Source organism: Malus sylvestris, chromosome 13, assembly GCF_916048215.2.
Source record: "Malus sylvestris chromosome 13, drMalSylv7.2, whole genome shotgun sequence".
Lineage (NCBI taxonomy): Eukaryota > Viridiplantae > Streptophyta > Magnoliopsida > Rosales > Rosaceae > Malus > Malus sylvestris.
In genome coordinates this window covers 23891587-23911346 of record NC_062272.1, presented here as the reverse complement: position 1 = coordinate 23911346, position 19760 = coordinate 23891587, and the positions used below count along the sequence as shown (strand labels likewise).

Genomic DNA, 19760 nt, shown 5'->3' with positions numbered 1-19760 from the left:
AACCACCGTAACTGATTTTCTCTCAATTTTCCTACAATTTCGGCTACTCCTACTTTACCTCGGATATCCTCATTACTAATCTTATCCTTTCTCGTGTGCCCACACATCCAACGAAGCATCCTCATCTCCGCTACACCCATTTTGTGTACGTGTTAATGCTTCACCGCCCAACATTATGTGCCATACAGCATCGCTGGCTTTATTGCCGTCCTATAAAATTTTCCCTTGAGCTTCAGTGGCATACGGCGGTCACACAACACGCCGGATGCACTCTTCCACTTCATCCATCCAGTTTGTATTCTATGGTTGAGATCTCTATCTAATTCTCCGTTCTTTTGCAAGATAGATCCTAAGTAGCGAAAACGATCGCTCTTTGGTATTTCCTGATCTCCGATCCTCACCCCTAACTCATTTTGGCCTCCATTTGCACTGAACTTGCACTCTATATATTCTGTCTTTGATCGGCTTAGGCGAAGACTTTTAGATTCCAACACTTCTCTCCAAAGGTTAAGCTTCGCATTTACCCCTTCCTGAGTTTCATCTATCAACACTATATCGTCTGCGAAAAGCATACACTAAGGAATATCATCTTGAATATGTCCTATTAACTCATCCATTACCAACGCAAAAAGGTAAGGACTTAAGGATGAGCCTTGATGTAATCCTACAGTTATGGGGAAGCTTTCGGTTTGTCCTTTATGAGTTCTTACGGCAGTCTTTGCTCCTTCATACATATCCTTTATAGCTTGGATATATGCTACTCGTACTCCTTTCTTCTCTAAAATCCTCCAAAGAATGTCTTTTGGGACCCTATCATACACTTTTTCCAAATCTATAAAGACCATGTGTAAATCTTTTTTCCCATCTCTATATCTTTTCATCAATCTTCGTAAGAGATAGATTGCCTCCATGGTTGAGCGCCCTGGCATGAACCCGAATTGGTTGTCCGAAACCCATGTCTCTTGCCTCAATCTATGCTCAATGACTCTCTCCCAGAGCTTCATTGTATGGCTCATTAGCTTAATACCCCTATAGTTCATGCAATTTTGTACGTCGCCCTTATTCTTGTAGATAGGCACCAAAGTGCTCTTTCGCCACTCAGTTGGCATCTTCTTCGTTTTCAAAATCCTATTGAAAAGGTCAGTGAGCCATGCTATACCTGTCTCTCCCAAGACTTTCCACACTTCGATCGGTATATCGTCTGGGCCCACTGCTTTTCTATGCTTCATCTTCTTCAAAGCTACAACCACTTCTTCCTTCCTGATTCGACGATAAAAGAAGTAGTTTCTACACTCTTCTGAGTTACTCAACTCCCCTAAAGAAGTACTCCTTTCATGTCCTTCATTGAAAAGATTATGAAAATAACCTCTCTATTTGTCTTTGACTGCATTCTCTGTAGCAAGAACCTTTCCATCCTCATCCTTGATGCACCTCACTTGGTTTAGGTCCCTTGTCTTCTTTTCCCTTGCTCTAGCTAGTTTATAGATATCCAACTCTCCTACTTTGGTATCTAGTCGCTTATACATGTCGTCATAAGCCGCTAACTTAGCTTCTCTCACAGCTTTCTTCGCCTCTTGCTTCGCTCTTCTATACCTTTCACCATTTTCATCGGTCCTGTCCTTGTATAAGGCTTTACAACATTCCTTCTTAGCCTTCACCTTTGTTTGTACCTCCTCATTCCACCACCAAGATTCCTTTTGGTGTGGGGCAAAGCCCTTGGACTCTCCTAATACCTCTTTTTCTACTTTTCGGATACAACTAGCCATGGAATCCCACATTTGGCTAGCTTCCCCCTCTCTATCCCACCCACACTAGGTGATTACTTTCTCTTTGAAAATGGCTTGTTTTTCTCATTTTAGATTCCACCATCTAGTCTTTGGGCACTTCCAAGTCTTGTTCTTTTTTCTCACTCTTTTGATATGTACATCCATCACCAACAAGCGATGTTGATTAGCCAAGCTCTCTCCCGGTATAACTTTGCAATCCTTACAAGTTATACGATCCCCTTTCCTCATTAGAAGAAAATCTATTTGTGTTTTTGACGACCCACTCTTGTAATCACATGTTCTTCTCTCTTCTTAAAGAAGGTGTTGGCTAAGAAGAGATCATATGCCATTGCAAAATCCAAGATAGCTTCCCCATCCTTGTTTCTCTCCCCTAAAAACCATGGCCACCATGAAAACCTCTATAATTGCCCGTCTCTCTACCCACGTGTCCATTTAAATCTCCTCCTATAAATAACTTCTCCGTCTGGGCAATTCCTTGCACCAAGTCTCCAAGGTCTTCCCAAAATTTCTCCTTCGAACTCGTATCCAACCCTACTTGAGGTGCGTACGCACTAATGACATTGATGAGTTCTTGTCCTATTACAATCTTGATTGCCATGATTTTATCTCCTACCCTCTTGATATCTACAACATCTTGTGTCAAGGTCTTGTCCACGATGATGTCAACACCGTTTCTCGTTCTATTTGTGCCCGAATACCAAAGTTTAAACCCTGAGTTTTCTAGATCCTTTGCCTTAAGACCAACCCACTTAGTTTCTTGTAGGCACATAATATGTATCCTTCTCCTCACCATAACTTCCACTACTTCCATAGATTTTCCCGTTAATGTTCCTATATTCCACGTTCCTAAATGCATTCTACTCTCTTGAACTCTACCATTCTGTCCTAACTTCTTCACCCACCCCCGTCCAATAGGATCAAAGTACTTCTTTTGTGTGTCCTGTGTAAAGTTGATAGGAGCATATGCTCCCAAACAACTTTGAGTGGAGTCATTCGAAAAGAAGTTTCTATGGCCCCCTTGCTCATTTAACACTGCATCCGGGTGCCGATGGAGATACAGCGACCCTTGCTCACTTATCACTGTGCTCGGGCCACACAGCGCGCCACTTACGGGTGACGCCCTAGCTTTAGCGCAATTTCGTTCTGGATTCATTTTCATAAGAATTCGACGTAACTGTGGAGTGCCAGCTGTCGACTACCTGACGCCCTCCCCCTCCTCTTTTACCCGGGCTTGGGACCCGCAATGTAAGATAAACTTACACATGCGGAGTTGACATATAAAGGAAAAACAAAGGGTTTTTTAAGACTTGATTGATACTCTACTTGAATTCAATTTTTTAAACTCATAAACAATTTTGAAGTTTTAGGCCTTAAAAATTTGTTTTGTAGGATTATTTTTAAAAATTGAACTCAAGATTAACTCAAAAATATAAGGGCATGTTTGGTATCCTATTTGAAAATTTTATCATTTCTCAAAACATTTCTTAAGAATATTTCTTGAAAACAATTTTCTTTAAGATTCAAAAAGGTGATTGGTTTGCGATTTAAAAATTTTAAATCTTACGACTTAAACTAGACAAAGAGATCTAAAAAGAAGGATCGCAAGAGAGAGAGAAAGAGGAGAGATGAGGAAAGAAAGTAAGATATGATTAAAGGAAAGAGAAAGAAGTGAGAGGCTCGGATAAGATAGAAAGGAAGAGGAATGAGAGAAAGAACCAAGAGAATGAAGATAGCTGATTAGATTATATTTTTAAGTTAGTCTTGAGTTCAGTTTTTGAAAATAGTCCTACCAAACAAGTTTTTAAGGCCTAAAACTTGAAAATTGTTTTTAAGTTTAAAAAGTTGGATCTAAGTAGAGTACCAAACAGGTCCTAATATATTCTCTAAAAACATAAATATAAAAATTAAAAAAAGTTTTTAGAGTTTTTAAATTTAAATTCACTCATTTCTTTTCTTTCACCTCTCCTCTCACTTTAAATCTATCTCTCTTTTCTTCTTTCTCTCTCATTTTTTTATTTTTTTTTTACCTTTTTCATGCCTCCTCTAATCCACTTTCTTCATTCTCTCGATTCTTTCTCACTCATCTTCCTTTCTCTCTCGTCCGATCCTCCCTTCTTTCTCTTTCATTCAATCATTTTTACTTTCTTTTATTCTCTCTCCTCTTTCTCCCTCTCTTACGACCCCTCTTTATCTAATTTAACTCGTAAAATTTAAAAATTTTAAATTACAAACCAATCCAATTTTTGAGTCTTAAAGAAAATTATTTTTAAGAAATATTCTTAAGAAATATTTTAAGAAATGATAAAAAATTTCAAATAGGATCCTTGGTTTCTTATCCAAATCCACCAATTTGAATCAAATCTCTACAACCCATCTTGAAATCCGTCTCAAATCACCTCCACAAACACAAATCTTAAACATGAATTAAGAGGAATAAAATAAAAACTCAAATTCGAAATTCTCAAATCTGGAAGTTGAGAGCGCTAGATTACCATCAGTTGAACATACAAACTTGAATTCAAAATGATCATCCCAAATTCCCAATCTTGCATTAACCTAAATTGAAACAATTATGACTTCTAAATAAAAACTGCACAAACCAAAATCTTAGTAAAATGAAGAACACAAATCACTAATCACACAACAAAAATAGAAAGAACAAAAAACCCCGTATGCACGAACCCAAATTCGTCCGAATCAACAAAAAATGGAGATAAAAACTCACATGAAATTCTTGTAGGATGTAATTGAGTTCAATAGAAATCGATTGGTTGTGATCTGGAGCCCCATCGTGCACAGATTCGTCTGGAAATTCGCCGAAAAAGTCAGAGTGAGTCGCCAAGAGAGAAAGAGTTGGACAAGACAGATTGAATCGCGAGAAGAGAGATAGAGAAAGAGGTTTCTAAGAGAGAAGGGGAAGGCGAGGTTTCGAGGTTTCTAAAATGGTTGTTCGAAGTAGACCTGAGATGATTTCTGAGAGGGAAGGTGATGAGGTGCAAATGGAAGAGGAACTGGGGAGTGGGGAGTTTGTACTCGAAGCAGACCCATTGACAATGATCATACGTGGGCATCATGGGGCCGGAAAAGAAACGGGGCATTGGAGAGCAACTGAGGGCCATTGCTATCACATCGCTGTCGGTGAACAGTGCTCTTCAACTGGGTTTTAGTATATAGTAATGTTACTTAGAGCAGCTCCAGCCTTGTCAATAGGCCAGGGGACAGTGGAGAAGGAAAGGCCTGAGGGCCTGTCAAGTTGCTCCAGCCATGAGGAGCCCGAGCAGGGGGCCTGTCAATTTGTGACAGCCCCGGAGCCCGAGCTCCAAGCCCATTTTTTATTTTTTTCTGTCAGGCGCGTGCACCCCACTCGCGCATGGGGGCGCGTCGCCCGACAGCTTTTCAGAAAAAACAGTCAACTTTTCAGCTTTGCACAGTTACCGTTGGGAAGCCACGTGGCTTCCCACAGTCCGTTCGATCTCAACGGCTCCTTCATTTGGACCGTTGGATCTCAACGGTAAAAAAAATAAAAAAAATCTGATTTAATATCAACCGTTCGATCTGAGATCAACGGTCGATATTAATATGCTTTATAAATAAAGAAAAAATAGTTTTAAAATTAAGAAAAGTTACCGTTGTGACACGTGGCACAATCTGGAGTGTTGGAATTCAAATTTTTTTAAATCCAACGGCAGAAATTAATTATTGAAAAAAAAATTAAAAAAAAATGGAAAAAATCCGAAAAAATTGTCAAAAATCTGAAAAAAAAATTGTAAAAAATTGTTTTTACTTTTCTATAAATACCACTTCTTCTCCATCTACCTTACACCACAATTTCATATTTTCTCAACAACTTTCAATCAAATTCTTATCTTTCTCTCAAAGTTTCCATCCAATTTTTTTTCCACAAAATGACTACTGATGCAGGTACGAATTGGTCGCTTCTTGAAGATGTTGCGTTGTGCACTAGCTGGGTTGAAGTTACTCATAATTCCCTTACGGGTAATGAGATGCAGTTGCGAGAAATGTGGAGTTTAAATCATACCAAATTTCTTGAGCAAATGAGTGGGAAAAGAACCAAAGAATCGATGTCCAGTCGTTGGAAAATACTTTGCCATTCCTTTAGTACGTGGAGAGATGCCTTGACACAAGCTAGTAGTAATGTTCGAAGTGGGACAAATTATGCGGATGAGGTAAGATTATTTGTTTGTATTATTTATTTGTTACCTAATTTCATTATTATTATTATTTGTGACCTAATTTCATTATTATTATTTGTTTGTATTATTTATTTGTTACCTAATAATTTCATTATTATTATTTATTTGTGACCTAATTTCATTATTATTATTTGTTTGTATTATTTATTTGTTACCTAATAATTTCATTATTATTATTTGTTTGTATTATTTATTTGTTACCTAATAATTTCATTATTATTATTTATTTGTATTATTTATTTGTGACCTAATTTCATTATTATTATTTATTTGTTACCTAATTTCATTATTATTATTATTTATTTGTTACCTAATAGTCTCAATATTATTATTTGTAGCAACTTCAAGCATAAGCATGGTATGGTGCCAAAATCAAATCAAGAAACAAATCATTCACCCGGTGGGAATGTTGGAATATTGTTAAAGATTGTCCTAAATTCAAAGTTGTGCCTGTTGGTCCAGAGGTATGCATGAACAGCATCCCTCTACACAGCACCTTTGTACACAGCACCCCTCCACACTCTACACCTGATCATGGCTCCCATGTTGATGAAGAAGATGGAGAAGAAGTGCCTGAAACGCCCATTCCTGAACAAGCGTCGGGATCGACCCGTTATCCAATTAGGCCTCTAGGTAAGAAAGCTTCAAAGAGGAAAGGGAGTGCTTCCAAGAATGATTATGGAAAGTACATGCAAGAACTTGCTCGTCAAGGTGAATTGACGTTGGCGCGGGAATTGGCGAAATATGAGGCTGACAAGGCTAGAGATAAGGTAAAAGCTGCAGCTATTCAACAAGCATTTCAAGCTGAACAGAGGGAAAGAGATCTACTTAGGCAAGAAAGGGAGTTTCTTAGAGAAGAAAGAATTGCACAACGAGATCGTGACATTATGAACACGCGTTTAGAAGGGATGTCTCCAAATTCTAAATATTTTTGGCAGTCGGAGAAAGCGGATGTGGTGCAAAGGAGGCGTGCAAGAGAAGCGAGATCAAGACAAGATGGTCCTAGCACAACAAGACAAGATGATCCTAGCACCACATATTGGTTAAGTGGTGAGGAATAGGGTACTTTTGTAATCGGAGCCCATAGTTTTCCAATCACTTTGGGTTGTAATTTATTATTTATGTTGTTTCCATGTAATCGGAATAGGGTACTTTTGTAATTTATTATTTATGTAATTTATTATTTATGTTGTTTCCATTTTATTGAAGTTAGTACTTTATTAAAAGTGAGAGTACATGTATTTAATTTCGTAATATATTTATCCTAATAATAGAATCTTTATTCATCAAATTGTTCACGTATAATGAAATTATAAAACACACCAAATAAAACTAAAAAACTCACCAATTGGAATTACATAAACACACCAAATAAAATTACATAAACATAACAAATAATAAAAAACTCACTACAAAAAACACACCAAATAAAATTACATAAACATACCAAATAATTCACACCAAATAAAATTACATAAACATACGAAATAATAAAAAACTCACTACAAAAAACACACCAAATAAAATTACATAAACACACCAAATACAAACAAACATACTAAATAAACTTAAGTATCTTCAGCTTGTTTCAATGCCCACTGGTGCTCTATCAAGTCAATTTGCCGATCAATGTGCATAGATGACCTTTGAAGTGCAGTATATCGTTGAAGGACCCTTTCATTGTAACGTCTATCCCTTTCTAATGGATCGTGTTGCACGGGTTCTTTGGTGGCATCATGCACACAATATATCCGTGTTCTTGAATTGTTCATCGTGTCTGCCTCTGGCTCATATTCATCAACCGCATCATAATCGAACTCATCTTCCACAATCATGTTGTGAAGAATGACGCACGTCATCATGATGGATCGAAGTGACTCTACATCGAACATTCTGGCAGCACCCCTGACGATCGCCCAACGAGCTTGAAGGATACCAAAACAACGCTCCACATCCTTCCTGTACCCCTCTTGACAGCTTGCAAAGTGTTTTTCCTTTGCACTTCGCGGACGTGGCACTGTTTTGACAAATGTTTCCCACCGTGGGTAAATGCCGTCAGCTAGGTAGTATGCCCCTTCGTACCTACGTCTGTTGACGACGTACGTGACTTTTGGTGCATTTCCTTGCAGGACGTCGTTGAACACTGGGGATTGGGCAAGGACGTTGAGATCATTTTGAGCCCCCGGAACCCCGAAAAAGGCGTGCCATATCCATGTATCAAAAGATGCCACTGCCTCCAAAATGATAGATTTTGATCCTTTTCTGTCCCCATATGCGCCTTGCCATGCACTTGGACAGTTTTTCCACGTCCAATGCATACAATCGATGCTTCCTATCATCCCAGGAAAACCTTGCATCTCGCCCTTCTTCAGAAGCCTTTGCAAGTCCCAGCGAGTAGGTTTTCGGAGGTACTCTGCGGTGTACAAAGATTCGACTGCTCCGCAAAACCTCATCAGGGCCTCAAGAATGGTTGATTTCCCCATCCTCGTTATCTCATCCACTTGGTCTGCAGATGCTCCATACGCAAGCATCCGCAACGCAGCAGTGATTTTTTGCTCAGGTAGGAGACCCATAACACCACAAGCATCCTGCTTTTGCACAAAGTAAGAATCATGGTTGCAAACATCAGTCATGATTCTGTTGAACAAATGTCGTTCCATTCTAAAACGGCGTCTGAAGTACGTATCAGGAAATCCACTGTTATGGACAAAGTAATCGTCCAATAGCTCTTCACCCCGTCATTGCCTGCTTCTATCAAGGTTTCTTGAATGGTTAGGCCTGCATATCTGAGCAACAGTCTGGATGACTCAACGGGAATGTGAGGCTCTGGCCATTCTTGTTTCGTCATCTCTCCTTTTACGCTCCTCATCCTCTTCCATCTCATTTTCGGCTATCTGAAGGTTGAACATTCCTTCAATTGGTTAAACAATTCTTCCTCTTGCTGATCGATTTCCCACATCATCCTTGATGAAGAAGAAGACATTGTAATGATGGATGGTGAAGAAGAAGCAGAAACTATGAATAATGAGATAGAGATGTTGAGAAAATTGGTGTGAGATTTGTGAGGATGGATGGTGGATTATATGGACGATTCAGAATGGATTGGATTGTAGATAAGGCCACGTGGCATGCCGTCATTCGTTAAAAATCTGATCGAAATCTATCCTCAAAGATTCTGAAAAGATAATGACACGTGGCACGATCGTATTGGATAAAAATCTTATCGAAATCGATCTCAAATAATTATATTTTCGGATAATGACACGTGGCGCAATTTTGAACGAGTTAAAATCTGATCAAAATCTATCGTCAAAGATTCTCAAAAGATAACGACACGTGGCACGATGACATTGGATAAAAATCTTATCGAAATCCATCGCTAAATAATTGTTTTTTTTATAAAATGACACGTGGTGCAACGAGAACGATTTAAAAAATCTTATCCGAAATTACAAATAATTTTATTTTGTATTATTTAAACAAACAAAAAAAACTAATATTTTATTGCCTATTGCCAGGGGGGAGGGCTCCAAGGGTGGAGATGCAAATGGCAATTACTGTTCATTAATGGCAATTACTATTCATTAAAGGCAGTTACTGTTCAAAAGGGTGGATTCAATAGTGGATTGCCAGGGGGAAAGGCTCCATGGGTGGAGTTGCTCTTATAGCTAGCAACACGATGGAGCGTTTAATCCTGGTACTAGGATGATTTTATAAAAAATATGTATAAAAAAGAAAAAAAAATTGAGCTCGAAAAGGTATTTGGTAAACACTTAAAAACAGCTTATTTTCACAGTTTTTGGTGAAAAAAAAAACTGAAAACGTGAAGCAGCAAAAATTAGTTTATTCTCACTGCACAGCAAAAACAGTTTTTTTTCAAAGCACAGCAATACCAAATCAGCCCGTCATTCTCCTTATGAATATGAAATTAAAATATTACGTAAAATGTTAGTTGATTGAATATATACATGCTTCGAAGCAAAGTTATGACTTATGTAATTTCGCGTATTTCATTTATAACGATGATATGTGTTCAGAGAGTCCAGAAAATCTCCTCTCAAGTACTTCGTACATCATTCCTTTTCAGATTGTTCCTACTTCCTGTATGGAATGTCTAGGGATGAGCAAATACTCATTGGTTATGGGTAACCGCGGTTACCCGTCCATTTAAATTAAACGGTTACGGTTATAGGTATAGCCGTTTACCCGTGAAATTTAAATGGGCGGTTATGGGTATTAACCGCAGTTATAAACGGGTAACCGTTTAACCATCTATTTTATATATGTAAAACTAACACAAATCATGTTTTCGATCCAATAATACTTAGCACCCAATAAATTAGCAAGGAATTCATCAGTCATTCTCTCAATAACACTGCTACAGGAATGATGATTCTCATCATCAAGGAATTCGCCAAATTAATTTAAATTTCTTGCGTGTAATCGTGAAATTGACAGAAATGTCTTCTAGACAATTTTTGTAACCCGATAATACTTAGCAAATATTATATTTACCTTCATTGGTAACAGTTAAAAATATCGTCCGTAAACTATTATTTCAATTATTGGAATGGTATAAGGACTTAAAAATTAAAATACGAAAATGTATGATGAATGTACCTATAACGGTGTTTAATTGTCAAAAAAAAAAGAAAATTATGACAATTTTTTTTTAATTTTCTAGGTGTTAAAAAACATGTAGAGGGTTAAAATGGGGTAATGGTAAAAACAAAAAAGATAAACGGGTTAAAAAAGGTAAATGGGTAAACGGGTATTAAACAGTTACGGTTAAATGGGTATGCGGTTATGGGTATGGTTAACCGTTTATAAACGGTTATGGATATGAGTATAACCGTTTAGGCAATTACCCAACGGGTAAACGGTTATACGGATATAAGTATAAACGGTTATGGGTAAATAACCGCGGTTACCCGCCCGCCATAACTATTGCCCATCCCTAGGAATGTCGTTTTCAGATCATATAATGTATATTCCTCCTGATTGGACACTTCTTTGGTATTATAATCTGCTGATGATGAGACAATATCAACAATCAAACATAATGTTTGTTAACTCACACATCCATATACCCAAAAATTGATTACATAAATGCAAGTGGTTGATTATCAACTCAGTGCGTTCCGGGCTTAAACTCTTGCCCCACCCGATAGTGTTTGCTGACACTTGATTCAGCATACAAAGTAATTAACCGGATGTTTATTAGATGGCATCCTCATAAATTTCTGATCCTGAGATGTAGATATCTGCTACTACAGAAATGTTTGTACAAAATTCTAACAGAAATAGGACCGTCGATTCAAATTTTCTCCGAAGATACAATGCTTATGGCCAAAACAAGATCGTTTAAATGTAGGGAGGAGGATATATTTAGGGTTTAGGGTTTATATGGGAAAGAGATTCAAGGTTGAAATAACATCATGTGCCTTGGCCATAGCACATTGTCAGCAGAGAAAAATACAGAGAATTTGAATCCATCCTAATATTTCCGATCTATTGTTACATACCAAGCAGCAACCGAAAGACAGTCCCCATCTGTTTCCAGCACAGCTATTTCAGCGTCACCTCACAATTGACTTGCTCGACTGCCTTCAGTATCAAGTTCATGCAACTAATGCTGTTGAATACCCAAACACGGTTGAATATGGCCGGGATGTTATATATGGTTGAAAGGGGGACCCTGAAGGACTTGAAGTTTATTAAGTATGGGAACTAAGTAGACCCTGACCGTCCTTTCCTGCCTTGGAATGTTTCAGGTAATCTGTCTTGTTCAGTTGTACTATCACTCTCTCCACTAGCATGTCGATCCGTGATCCTTAGAGGGTGTGCTTCTGTGTTGAATACCCATTCATCCAAAGAGATGAATGATGGAGGCGAGAATAGGAGATAGAGATACTTCAGCGTTTCTGCAAGGAAGAAGCTCTGCATCATATCGTCTTTCTCGCCTGTACTCACCTGAGAAAAATTGAATAAAATACTTGAGCCAAATATTGATGTATTCAAGTATTCAAACATATACATATTAGGAGAGACTCCCAATTAAACAACTTGGCTACTCATTTTGGAACCACATCAAGATATATGCCACGGCCAACTGATTTAAAACCCTGTCGCAGCACTGTATTCGGTTGATAATTCAATCCTCCTGTAAACCCATAATATTTAACACCAAATAATAGCAAACTGTTCTTTGGAGAAGAAAAACAACGTGAATAACTAGTGATCTCTAAGCAGGTTCTTTGTTGACAGTTGAAAGAAAGATGATTACATTAAAGCAAGTCTTCAAGTGTGGAATGCTCTCAAATTCGAGCATGCAACCCAAAACTTCATACCTAACTTCAGAGTCTACTAAATAGCACCCACAGTGCACATATATACACATGCCATGGGAGTGAACAGTAGCAAAGGGTTCAGGTTTACTTAAATGTAACCTTTCCTTTCTTCTCTTTTCCTTTAATTTGTTTCTGTATGAGCACAGTGGGGATGCAGTGGGAGGCAACTGAATAAAGTTTTCAAAACGAAAATAATGTTGTCACAAGATGATGAAAATGATTCATCACGTGAGTCATGACTCGAAGTGTGTGCATGTTTGCACTATTGTACCTACCTCAAAATTCAAAGATAAAATAACGTAAAAAAAAAAACATTTAATAACATGTTCTTACATCTTTCAGCCCACTGTATCCTGAATCTACTCTAGAGTTGTTTTCAAATGCTTGGAAAATATTCCAACCCCATTCTTGGTAAGTTTTGTTCCCAGTGAAACGCCATAGGTAAAACAGTGACTCAATTGTCTCTGGCCTCAAAATGCTCCACAATGTTCCAACAGTCATGTCCTGCATAAATTTTCTGATATCAAGTTATAATTATCTACGGCATCAGTAGAGTAAAAGAATGGAAGTATAAAACCTGTCCAGCTGGGAAGAAATAGTTCTCTCCAGCCAATTTTGTAGGAGTTCTCTGGTAGAAGTTATAACATGTCCACGCAAGCTACATAAAAAATTAGTGATTCACGAGATTAGCTATTTCATATGTGATAAAATAATCGTTTGACATTTAATGATCCAAACTTGAAGTATAGGCTGAGAAGCTGCGAAACTCTGTTAGCTTATAATCTGAAAGCAGGTTGTCTAGTCTGGGTGGTTAATAGATAGTAGATAATGTAACTTCGGTGTTAAGTGTTTGACTTCATTACGAAATGGAATCTTTTATTCTAACTCTCAGACAAAAGTACAACCAATTTCAGTAATGCTTGATGATCCGAATTCCAAGACATGATGATCCAAATTCCAAGACATAAGAGCGGAGTTTACCAAGGTATGATAATGATGCACACTTACTCTCCTGTTTATGCTGCCAATCTTCTAATCTCCAGTCCACTACTAGAGAACATTTTATCCCCAGCCCTGGGCTTCTATAGAAAAATCCCTCCCTAATCCATGAAAAAAGTTTCAGGTTGATTCTGCTATGTACACAGCCTATCATGGACTTCTTAGTATTAAACTAAATTACTGTTTTGTTTTGTATCTTATCATCTGATCCCAAACGAATACTGTTTTAAAAGAAACATTTCAACTTTAGTACTCAATTTAATCATTGTGCGAGTCTCAAATATAAGCTATACCTCTTACAATGTTTATGCAAGATAGAGCAAAAATTTATTCTATTAACCGATAAGAACAGTGCATTCACCTCTCCCAGACCCTGCGTAAAGCGGGAGCCTTGTGCACTGGGTACGACCTTTTTTTTTTTTTAACCGATAAGAACAGTGGAGCACAAGAAAGAGCTTCGGTCTTTAGAACACTGCATTATAGTTTTTAATTCAAGATATTTTTGGTTTTTATTTTTTTATTTTTTTTGGGGGTGATAGGACAACAGCCATGATTAATCCCTCGGCATTTAAAAAATAAGAAAGGGTGCCTATACCTGCCTAGGCGCCCGCCTAGCCCGTCGAAAATGAACACTCATTATATGTTTGTTCCCATGTATTCAATATGTTCTAGTATTTTATAATATGTATGTCATTCTATTTTGCAATTTATGAATTCCAATAAAATTATAATTTTTTATGTATAAGTAAACATTTATTTATATATTATATAATAAATTTAGATAAAAAGTAAAAAAGGTCGTACCCAGTGCACAAGGCTCCCGCTTTACGCAGGGTCTGAGAGAGGTGAATGTCGGCTAGCCTTACCCCCATTTATGGAGGCTGCCCCCATTTAGATAAAAAGTAAAAAATAAAAAAAACCACCTAGGCCTAGACGCCTAGGCTCTAGGCCCCGCATAGACGCTAGGCCCCTGCCCGCCTAGCACCTTTTAGAACCTTGGGTGCTTCAAAACTTGCATGCATAACAGGCTACACTAAGCCTGCTCTAGCTAAACATGACATCAAATAATTTCCGGTGTGTACCTCTTCAGCAAGGGATAAAAACTTTTCAGCTTCATCAGGGACATAGCCCGAAGATCCTAAAGCTAACATGCCAGGAGCAAAGCAAGCTAACTCATCCATCTGCATACACAAAGGCGACACATCCCTTCAATTTTTTTTCACAATGTATTTGGCAAACAATATAGTCTGATAATGAACACACTACCTTATCGTACAGTGAGCTTCCAGTCTTCTCACATATATATGCAAATGAGGATGGCGTCGTCCTCCGAATCAAGCTTTTCAGACCTTTCATTGACGTCTCCCACATTTCTCTAATTCCAGTATTCATAGGCAAAGATTTTGTCACAACAAATATTCAACTAACTGCCTTAGATTACATTAACAAAGGCCATAACACATCATCATAAGAAATGAGGAGAGAGCAAAGGCAAAAGAGTGACATGCGTCACCATTACTAACGGGAAATGTTGATAACAGGGTGCTGAACTATGTCAATATAATTTATAAAATTACATCATACTGATGTTCTATAGCTTCTCACCTGTAGTTCTTTACTGCTTCAGTTTTGTTCCCTTGTATCCAAGCCTTAAGTAGATATTCATAAAAACTGCATCCAAAAAGACATTCTGCAAATCAATTGGCCAGCCATACATGTGGATATAACATTATCAACCCTCCTAAAGTTACCGGGTAAATATATTTTTTCAATTAATCAGATAAATAATGGGCTATTGGGTTTCCTTTCAATACGTTGTACATTTCCACTAGTTTCAATATAATTTTTGTTTCTTATCCAAAAATAATAAACGTAGAAGAAGATCAGATATACAAGGCCAATATTATTTATTTAAAGAATTGTATTTTAAATTTCTAATCTACTAACAATTTGTAAACGAGAAACATGAAAAAATTCTAAAAGATCATGACATCTGAAACTGACAAAACCGTCATGGTGTTCTAATATGAAGCTTTTAGCAGACAAAATCCATACTGTGATTTCATATATTTCAGTAAGTAAAATTGTTCAAAATGAATGGTTTTCCTTCGCAACCCAAAACTTCCTTCAATAGCTCGTATTCAGGTTGCTAATAGAAATCTCTATCAATAATCATACAATTTCAAGCCATAAAGTAGAATACAAATAATAGTCCAAATTATTATATTTAATTCACAACATACAGTTTCAGGACTGCAGGTTGGGGAACTAAGCACTAGCTTGAACTAGAAACATAACTGTGATTGCCTTCCTTTAACATAATTTTAAGTCATACCTATCATCCATGGCACTAACCAAATACAGATTACAGTGATGTTTAAGTTTCATACCTATCACCCATGGCACCAAATGTAATTTTTGAGTATGAAGTTTCTCCAGTGAGAGGATTGATATATATGGGAAGCAATCCATCAGCGGGGAATATTTTATGAAGCTCTTTGATGACATATTCCACCTGCTATCAGCATGCAAACAATTCATAGAGAAAAGGAAGCAAAGATTTATGTCTTGGTCATTTACAATTTCTGTGCAGTCTAAAGAAATTAAACTGAGATGGGAATATTAACAATGATGCCATGGTATTGATAATTCTTTTCATCAGATAACTAATTTCTGAGCTACATTGTTAAAACATTAAAGAGCACCTTCTGCTGGTACTTGGGATCTTTCGTCCTTTGAGATAGAGCAATAAATTCAAGCTGCTCTGAACCAGCATCTGCCAGAATACTTTTTCCCTAGCAGGAAGAAGTATATAAATTCAAAGAAAGATAATTTATGATGGTGTAAATAGATACTTAACCGATTCCAATTCAATGCCTACTTCAACATAGCAACATACACTGGTTGCAACCCTTTAACACAGACATCACAATCTACGTAATGCCAAGTGGAGATGTAGTAATTCAGAGATTACAGAAGTTCAGGAATTTTTCTCATAAAGAATTCTCTACTGTCCTATAAGTAAGAGAGCATGCTAGAACAGTTAAGGGAATTTACACAGCATGTATATAGTCATGAAACACTGGTTGAAACATTTATTTCTTTTTACTAGCCCTTGTAACGAAGAAATGCAGATCAACTTAAAAATATACACTCTCACCCCTAGGAAGATGTACAGCAGATAGATCAAACGTGTAAAACATGTTTTTCATTATGAAGCATTAGACTGATTTCATATATGGAATAGTTTTTCACATTAGAACTTATAATAATAGTCTTTTTTTATTAACAGAAAGGTATTGCTGTGAAGTTTTACAGTTCTAACTTGTCTAACAATTCGTGATAAAAGGAGTAGAGATCACAGGAGAACACAGCTCAACTATAAGCAGTCTAATTAACAAAGCACACAATCATTGATACCCTCTATCAAATCCATTCATAGTTCAAACTCACAATAGAGTCCCCATTTAGCCTGGGAAGAGGCATGCACAATATACAAAGCTGAACTATTACTTGAGCATTCTTTAATCTTGTAAATTTATTCAGTTGTTAATAATCGAAACTACACTTTTAAGATAAATAAATATGAATAACTTGATGGTTTGACTTAAAAAAGTAAAAATGTCAAGAGGCAGAACAAAGCCAACGATGCTAGGGAAGAACAGTGTAAGAATACCCATGATAAACAAAAAGAAGCATGGAACTCACCCCTGTCCACTGAGGGTTCTTGGCATCCCCATACATCAAGTTTATTATGTTATAGGGGATTCCTGAAGGTGTATTCCATGCAGGAAGCAACCTATCTGCAATATCTCTTGCCTTTTCAAGGAAAATGTCATCATGAGAGAGATCGTACGCGCTAAGAAGTCCGCCTATAACTCTATAATCAACAAAAGTAGCCACAATAAGAGTCAGTCACTGGAGATGACAAGGAGAAATGGATGTGAAATATTCAGGAATTTGTGAGAAAAGAAATAAGTAACATGGTAATTATGAAAAACACAATTAAACCTTCTAATGCAACCTTATGGTTGTCTCAAAAACACTAGCCTCATAATTCTTGTTGAAATTCAATGAGTTTGCAACCCACCTGCAATTATTTAAGATCAACAGTATTAGTCATCTCAAAGCAAACCTAATCCATAAAGTAGAGCCTTAACCAAAATAACTGATAAAATATTACTGCTAAGACTAGTTGAGAAAAAACTAACCCGTCAAGAAAACCGTTTGAAATTACAATTGCGTTTTCACAATCTAAATGTGTATTTTTACAGTTATATATTTATGTTACATGTCAGGCATGCACATGGAGAAACTACAATCTATGGCGAAAAAAAAGTAAAACCGTTAGAAACTCACTCTCTAGCTCTTTGGAATTGCTGGTCAAGACCCATTATATACAATGTATCAAGAGAATCCACTAGAGTTGCACCAAGACCGCCAAAACTATCAACGGAATTTCTTGTCTGTGGCTGTTTAGAATGAGTGCTAAGTTGTTAGAGTTGCAGTATTGCAGTATTCTAATCCACTAATAAGCAAAGCACAAGGGACCTGCAGAATACGCTAGTAAATGTGGTACATGAAGCATTACTATTAAGCATACCTTGAGTTCATCATGACCCCATGCATACATCTCGTAATAAGTCCAGGCATGAATCATAGCATCTTTAACCGCCTTTCTCCGTTCGAAATTGAGAGGATCATCGTCTTCCTCAACAATGCTCCAACCTCTTAAATGCTTCTTCACACTCTCTAGCTGCGATTTTCAATTTTCAACCAAAGTACGACCCTCAAAAATCACAATGCCGAATTCGAATCAATTCTACGACACTCTTTAACTTCTAGAAGCTATTACAACTGCTCTTTACCTGATTCTTTAAAGTTTTGAGTTCCTTATTCAACCTCGACACCGCTACCTATCCAAATAAAAACCCCAGAAATCACACATTTTCCATTTTTCACAAAATTACTCGTTAATTCGATTCAAATGGATGCATATTGCTGCCTGCATTGTAGTAAATAAAATGATTCCGAAAATAAATTAAAAAGTTAGTAAATGAAAAAAGAACCTGGTGGTCTCCGGTGAGGGATTGGAGGGCAGAGAGCAGCCATGTGAGGGCGACGAAGGAGAGGACGATGAGTGGCAACAGCTGCGACCTCTTCAGATGATACCGCGGGTGAAGATATCTCCACCATCTCCGCCACAACGATTGCGACGGCAGTGATGAGGAAGAAGAAGATGATGATTTCTTTCGCATTTTTATTTAATTTTTTAAATAAATAAGAAAAAAAGAAAAGAAAAGAAAAAAGAGAGAGAGAGTGAGATTTGAGGGAGAAATGAAGGAGGGAGTTTGGTTGGTTGCCAAACTGGGAAAGGAAAGGAAAGGAAAGGAAAGGTCGTCGGTTGGATTTTGAAGTGGGAAAAATGGTTGTTGCCGTAGTGAGTGGGACGGAGGGAGGGAGTCTACGTGGACTGGGCTGATTGTTTGCGATTGTTTCTGTAAAATACTTTTGTTAATAATAAGCGTTTTAATTGTAACTTATTACTACGGTTTAGTAGTATTCTTCTTCACTTGTAAGTGACAGATCTTAAGTTTAATTTTTTACAAATGCAAATTTGAACCACATTATTGCTAACCCATTATAAGGCTAAGTCAACCCCTCTCCCTTTAATGTATATAATTATCGTTTGTTAAAATAAAAAATAATAAGCGTTTTAATTAGAAGCGCATACTAAAGCCCGCAGGGAAGGCTCCAAAACAACGAATCTTGCATTCCATCATCACTACCTAGACCCCATCCAGGCATACTAAAGCTCGAAGACTGAAATAGATCAACGGACAAAACCTCGCAAGGATTATTTAAGATGTCTTGTGGTTTCTACCTTCTAGCAGAGTTTGATACATTTCTCCTATTTTCGACGAAGATATGAGAAGTCATTCTGTTTGGACCCGATTTTACATTATCGGCTTGTGCAACCAAGGCCGTTGATGAACATAGCTCTCAACCGTTGGATGACAGAGTAGTTAAGATAATTATTATTAAAGGATATATTATGGTTTTAATCATGGTATTATCTTTTAATGGTGAATTATTTTGACATTTTCTTATACGGGATACATGAGTTTCAGATTATCTCCAATTTAGAAGCAATAACAAAGTTTCGAATTAATTGGGGTTTGCTGACAGAACGTCCAGGGATTAACACTTGGCGTAATCAAATTAGTCTTGAAGAATGGGATGGCATGATCAGATGGGCCTTGAAGGGATAATAAAAGAATATTCTTTTATTTGCCTATTTGGTCAAACAAATTTGTCAGATAAGTAAGTAGGTGATAGGTTTTAGCCTATCATGATGACCACGTGGAATGCATCCAAAGGATAAGAAAGGAAAAAATAGGCTTTTTGGA

General features: G+C 37.2%; 2 protein-coding genes across 5 annotated transcripts in view; both read right to left on the bottom strand.

The window, feature by feature from the left end:
• Positions 1-813: 813 nt before the first annotated feature.
• Positions 814-19760, bottom strand: part of LOC126596496 (uncharacterized) — a 46879-nt gene continuing 27932 nt past the window's right edge. The window contains exon 2 of the mRNA XM_050263100.1: positions 814-1366. The gene's annotated coding sequence lies outside the window, so the exon portion shown is untranslated. The remainder of the gene's footprint in view (positions 1367-19760) is intronic.
• Positions 11067-18781, bottom strand: LOC126596495 (mannosyl-oligosaccharide 1,2-alpha-mannosidase MNS1-like). Of its 4 annotated transcripts, none has more exons than XM_050263095.1 (14): positions 18420-18781; positions 18219-18266; positions 17954-18106; positions 17710-17822; positions 17375-17440; positions 17059-17230; positions 16056-16145; positions 15741-15868; positions 14956-15021; positions 14617-14725; positions 14433-14531; positions 12929-13009; positions 12685-12855; positions 11067-11974 (listed from the first exon to the last, which is right to left on the bottom strand). In XM_050263095.1, exons 1-14 carry the CDS (start codon positions 18606-18608, stop codon positions 11732-11734), a joined length of 1728 nt encoding a protein of 575 aa, XP_050119052.1. In that variant the 5' UTR covers positions 18609-18781; the 3' UTR covers positions 11067-11731. The 4 variants fall into 4 exon arrangements, with proteins under 4 accessions (XP_050119052.1, XP_050119053.1, XP_050119054.1 ...); XM_050263096.1 differs by having other exon boundaries at positions 15741-15865; positions 18420-18780; XM_050263097.1 differs by lacking the exon at positions 16056-16145.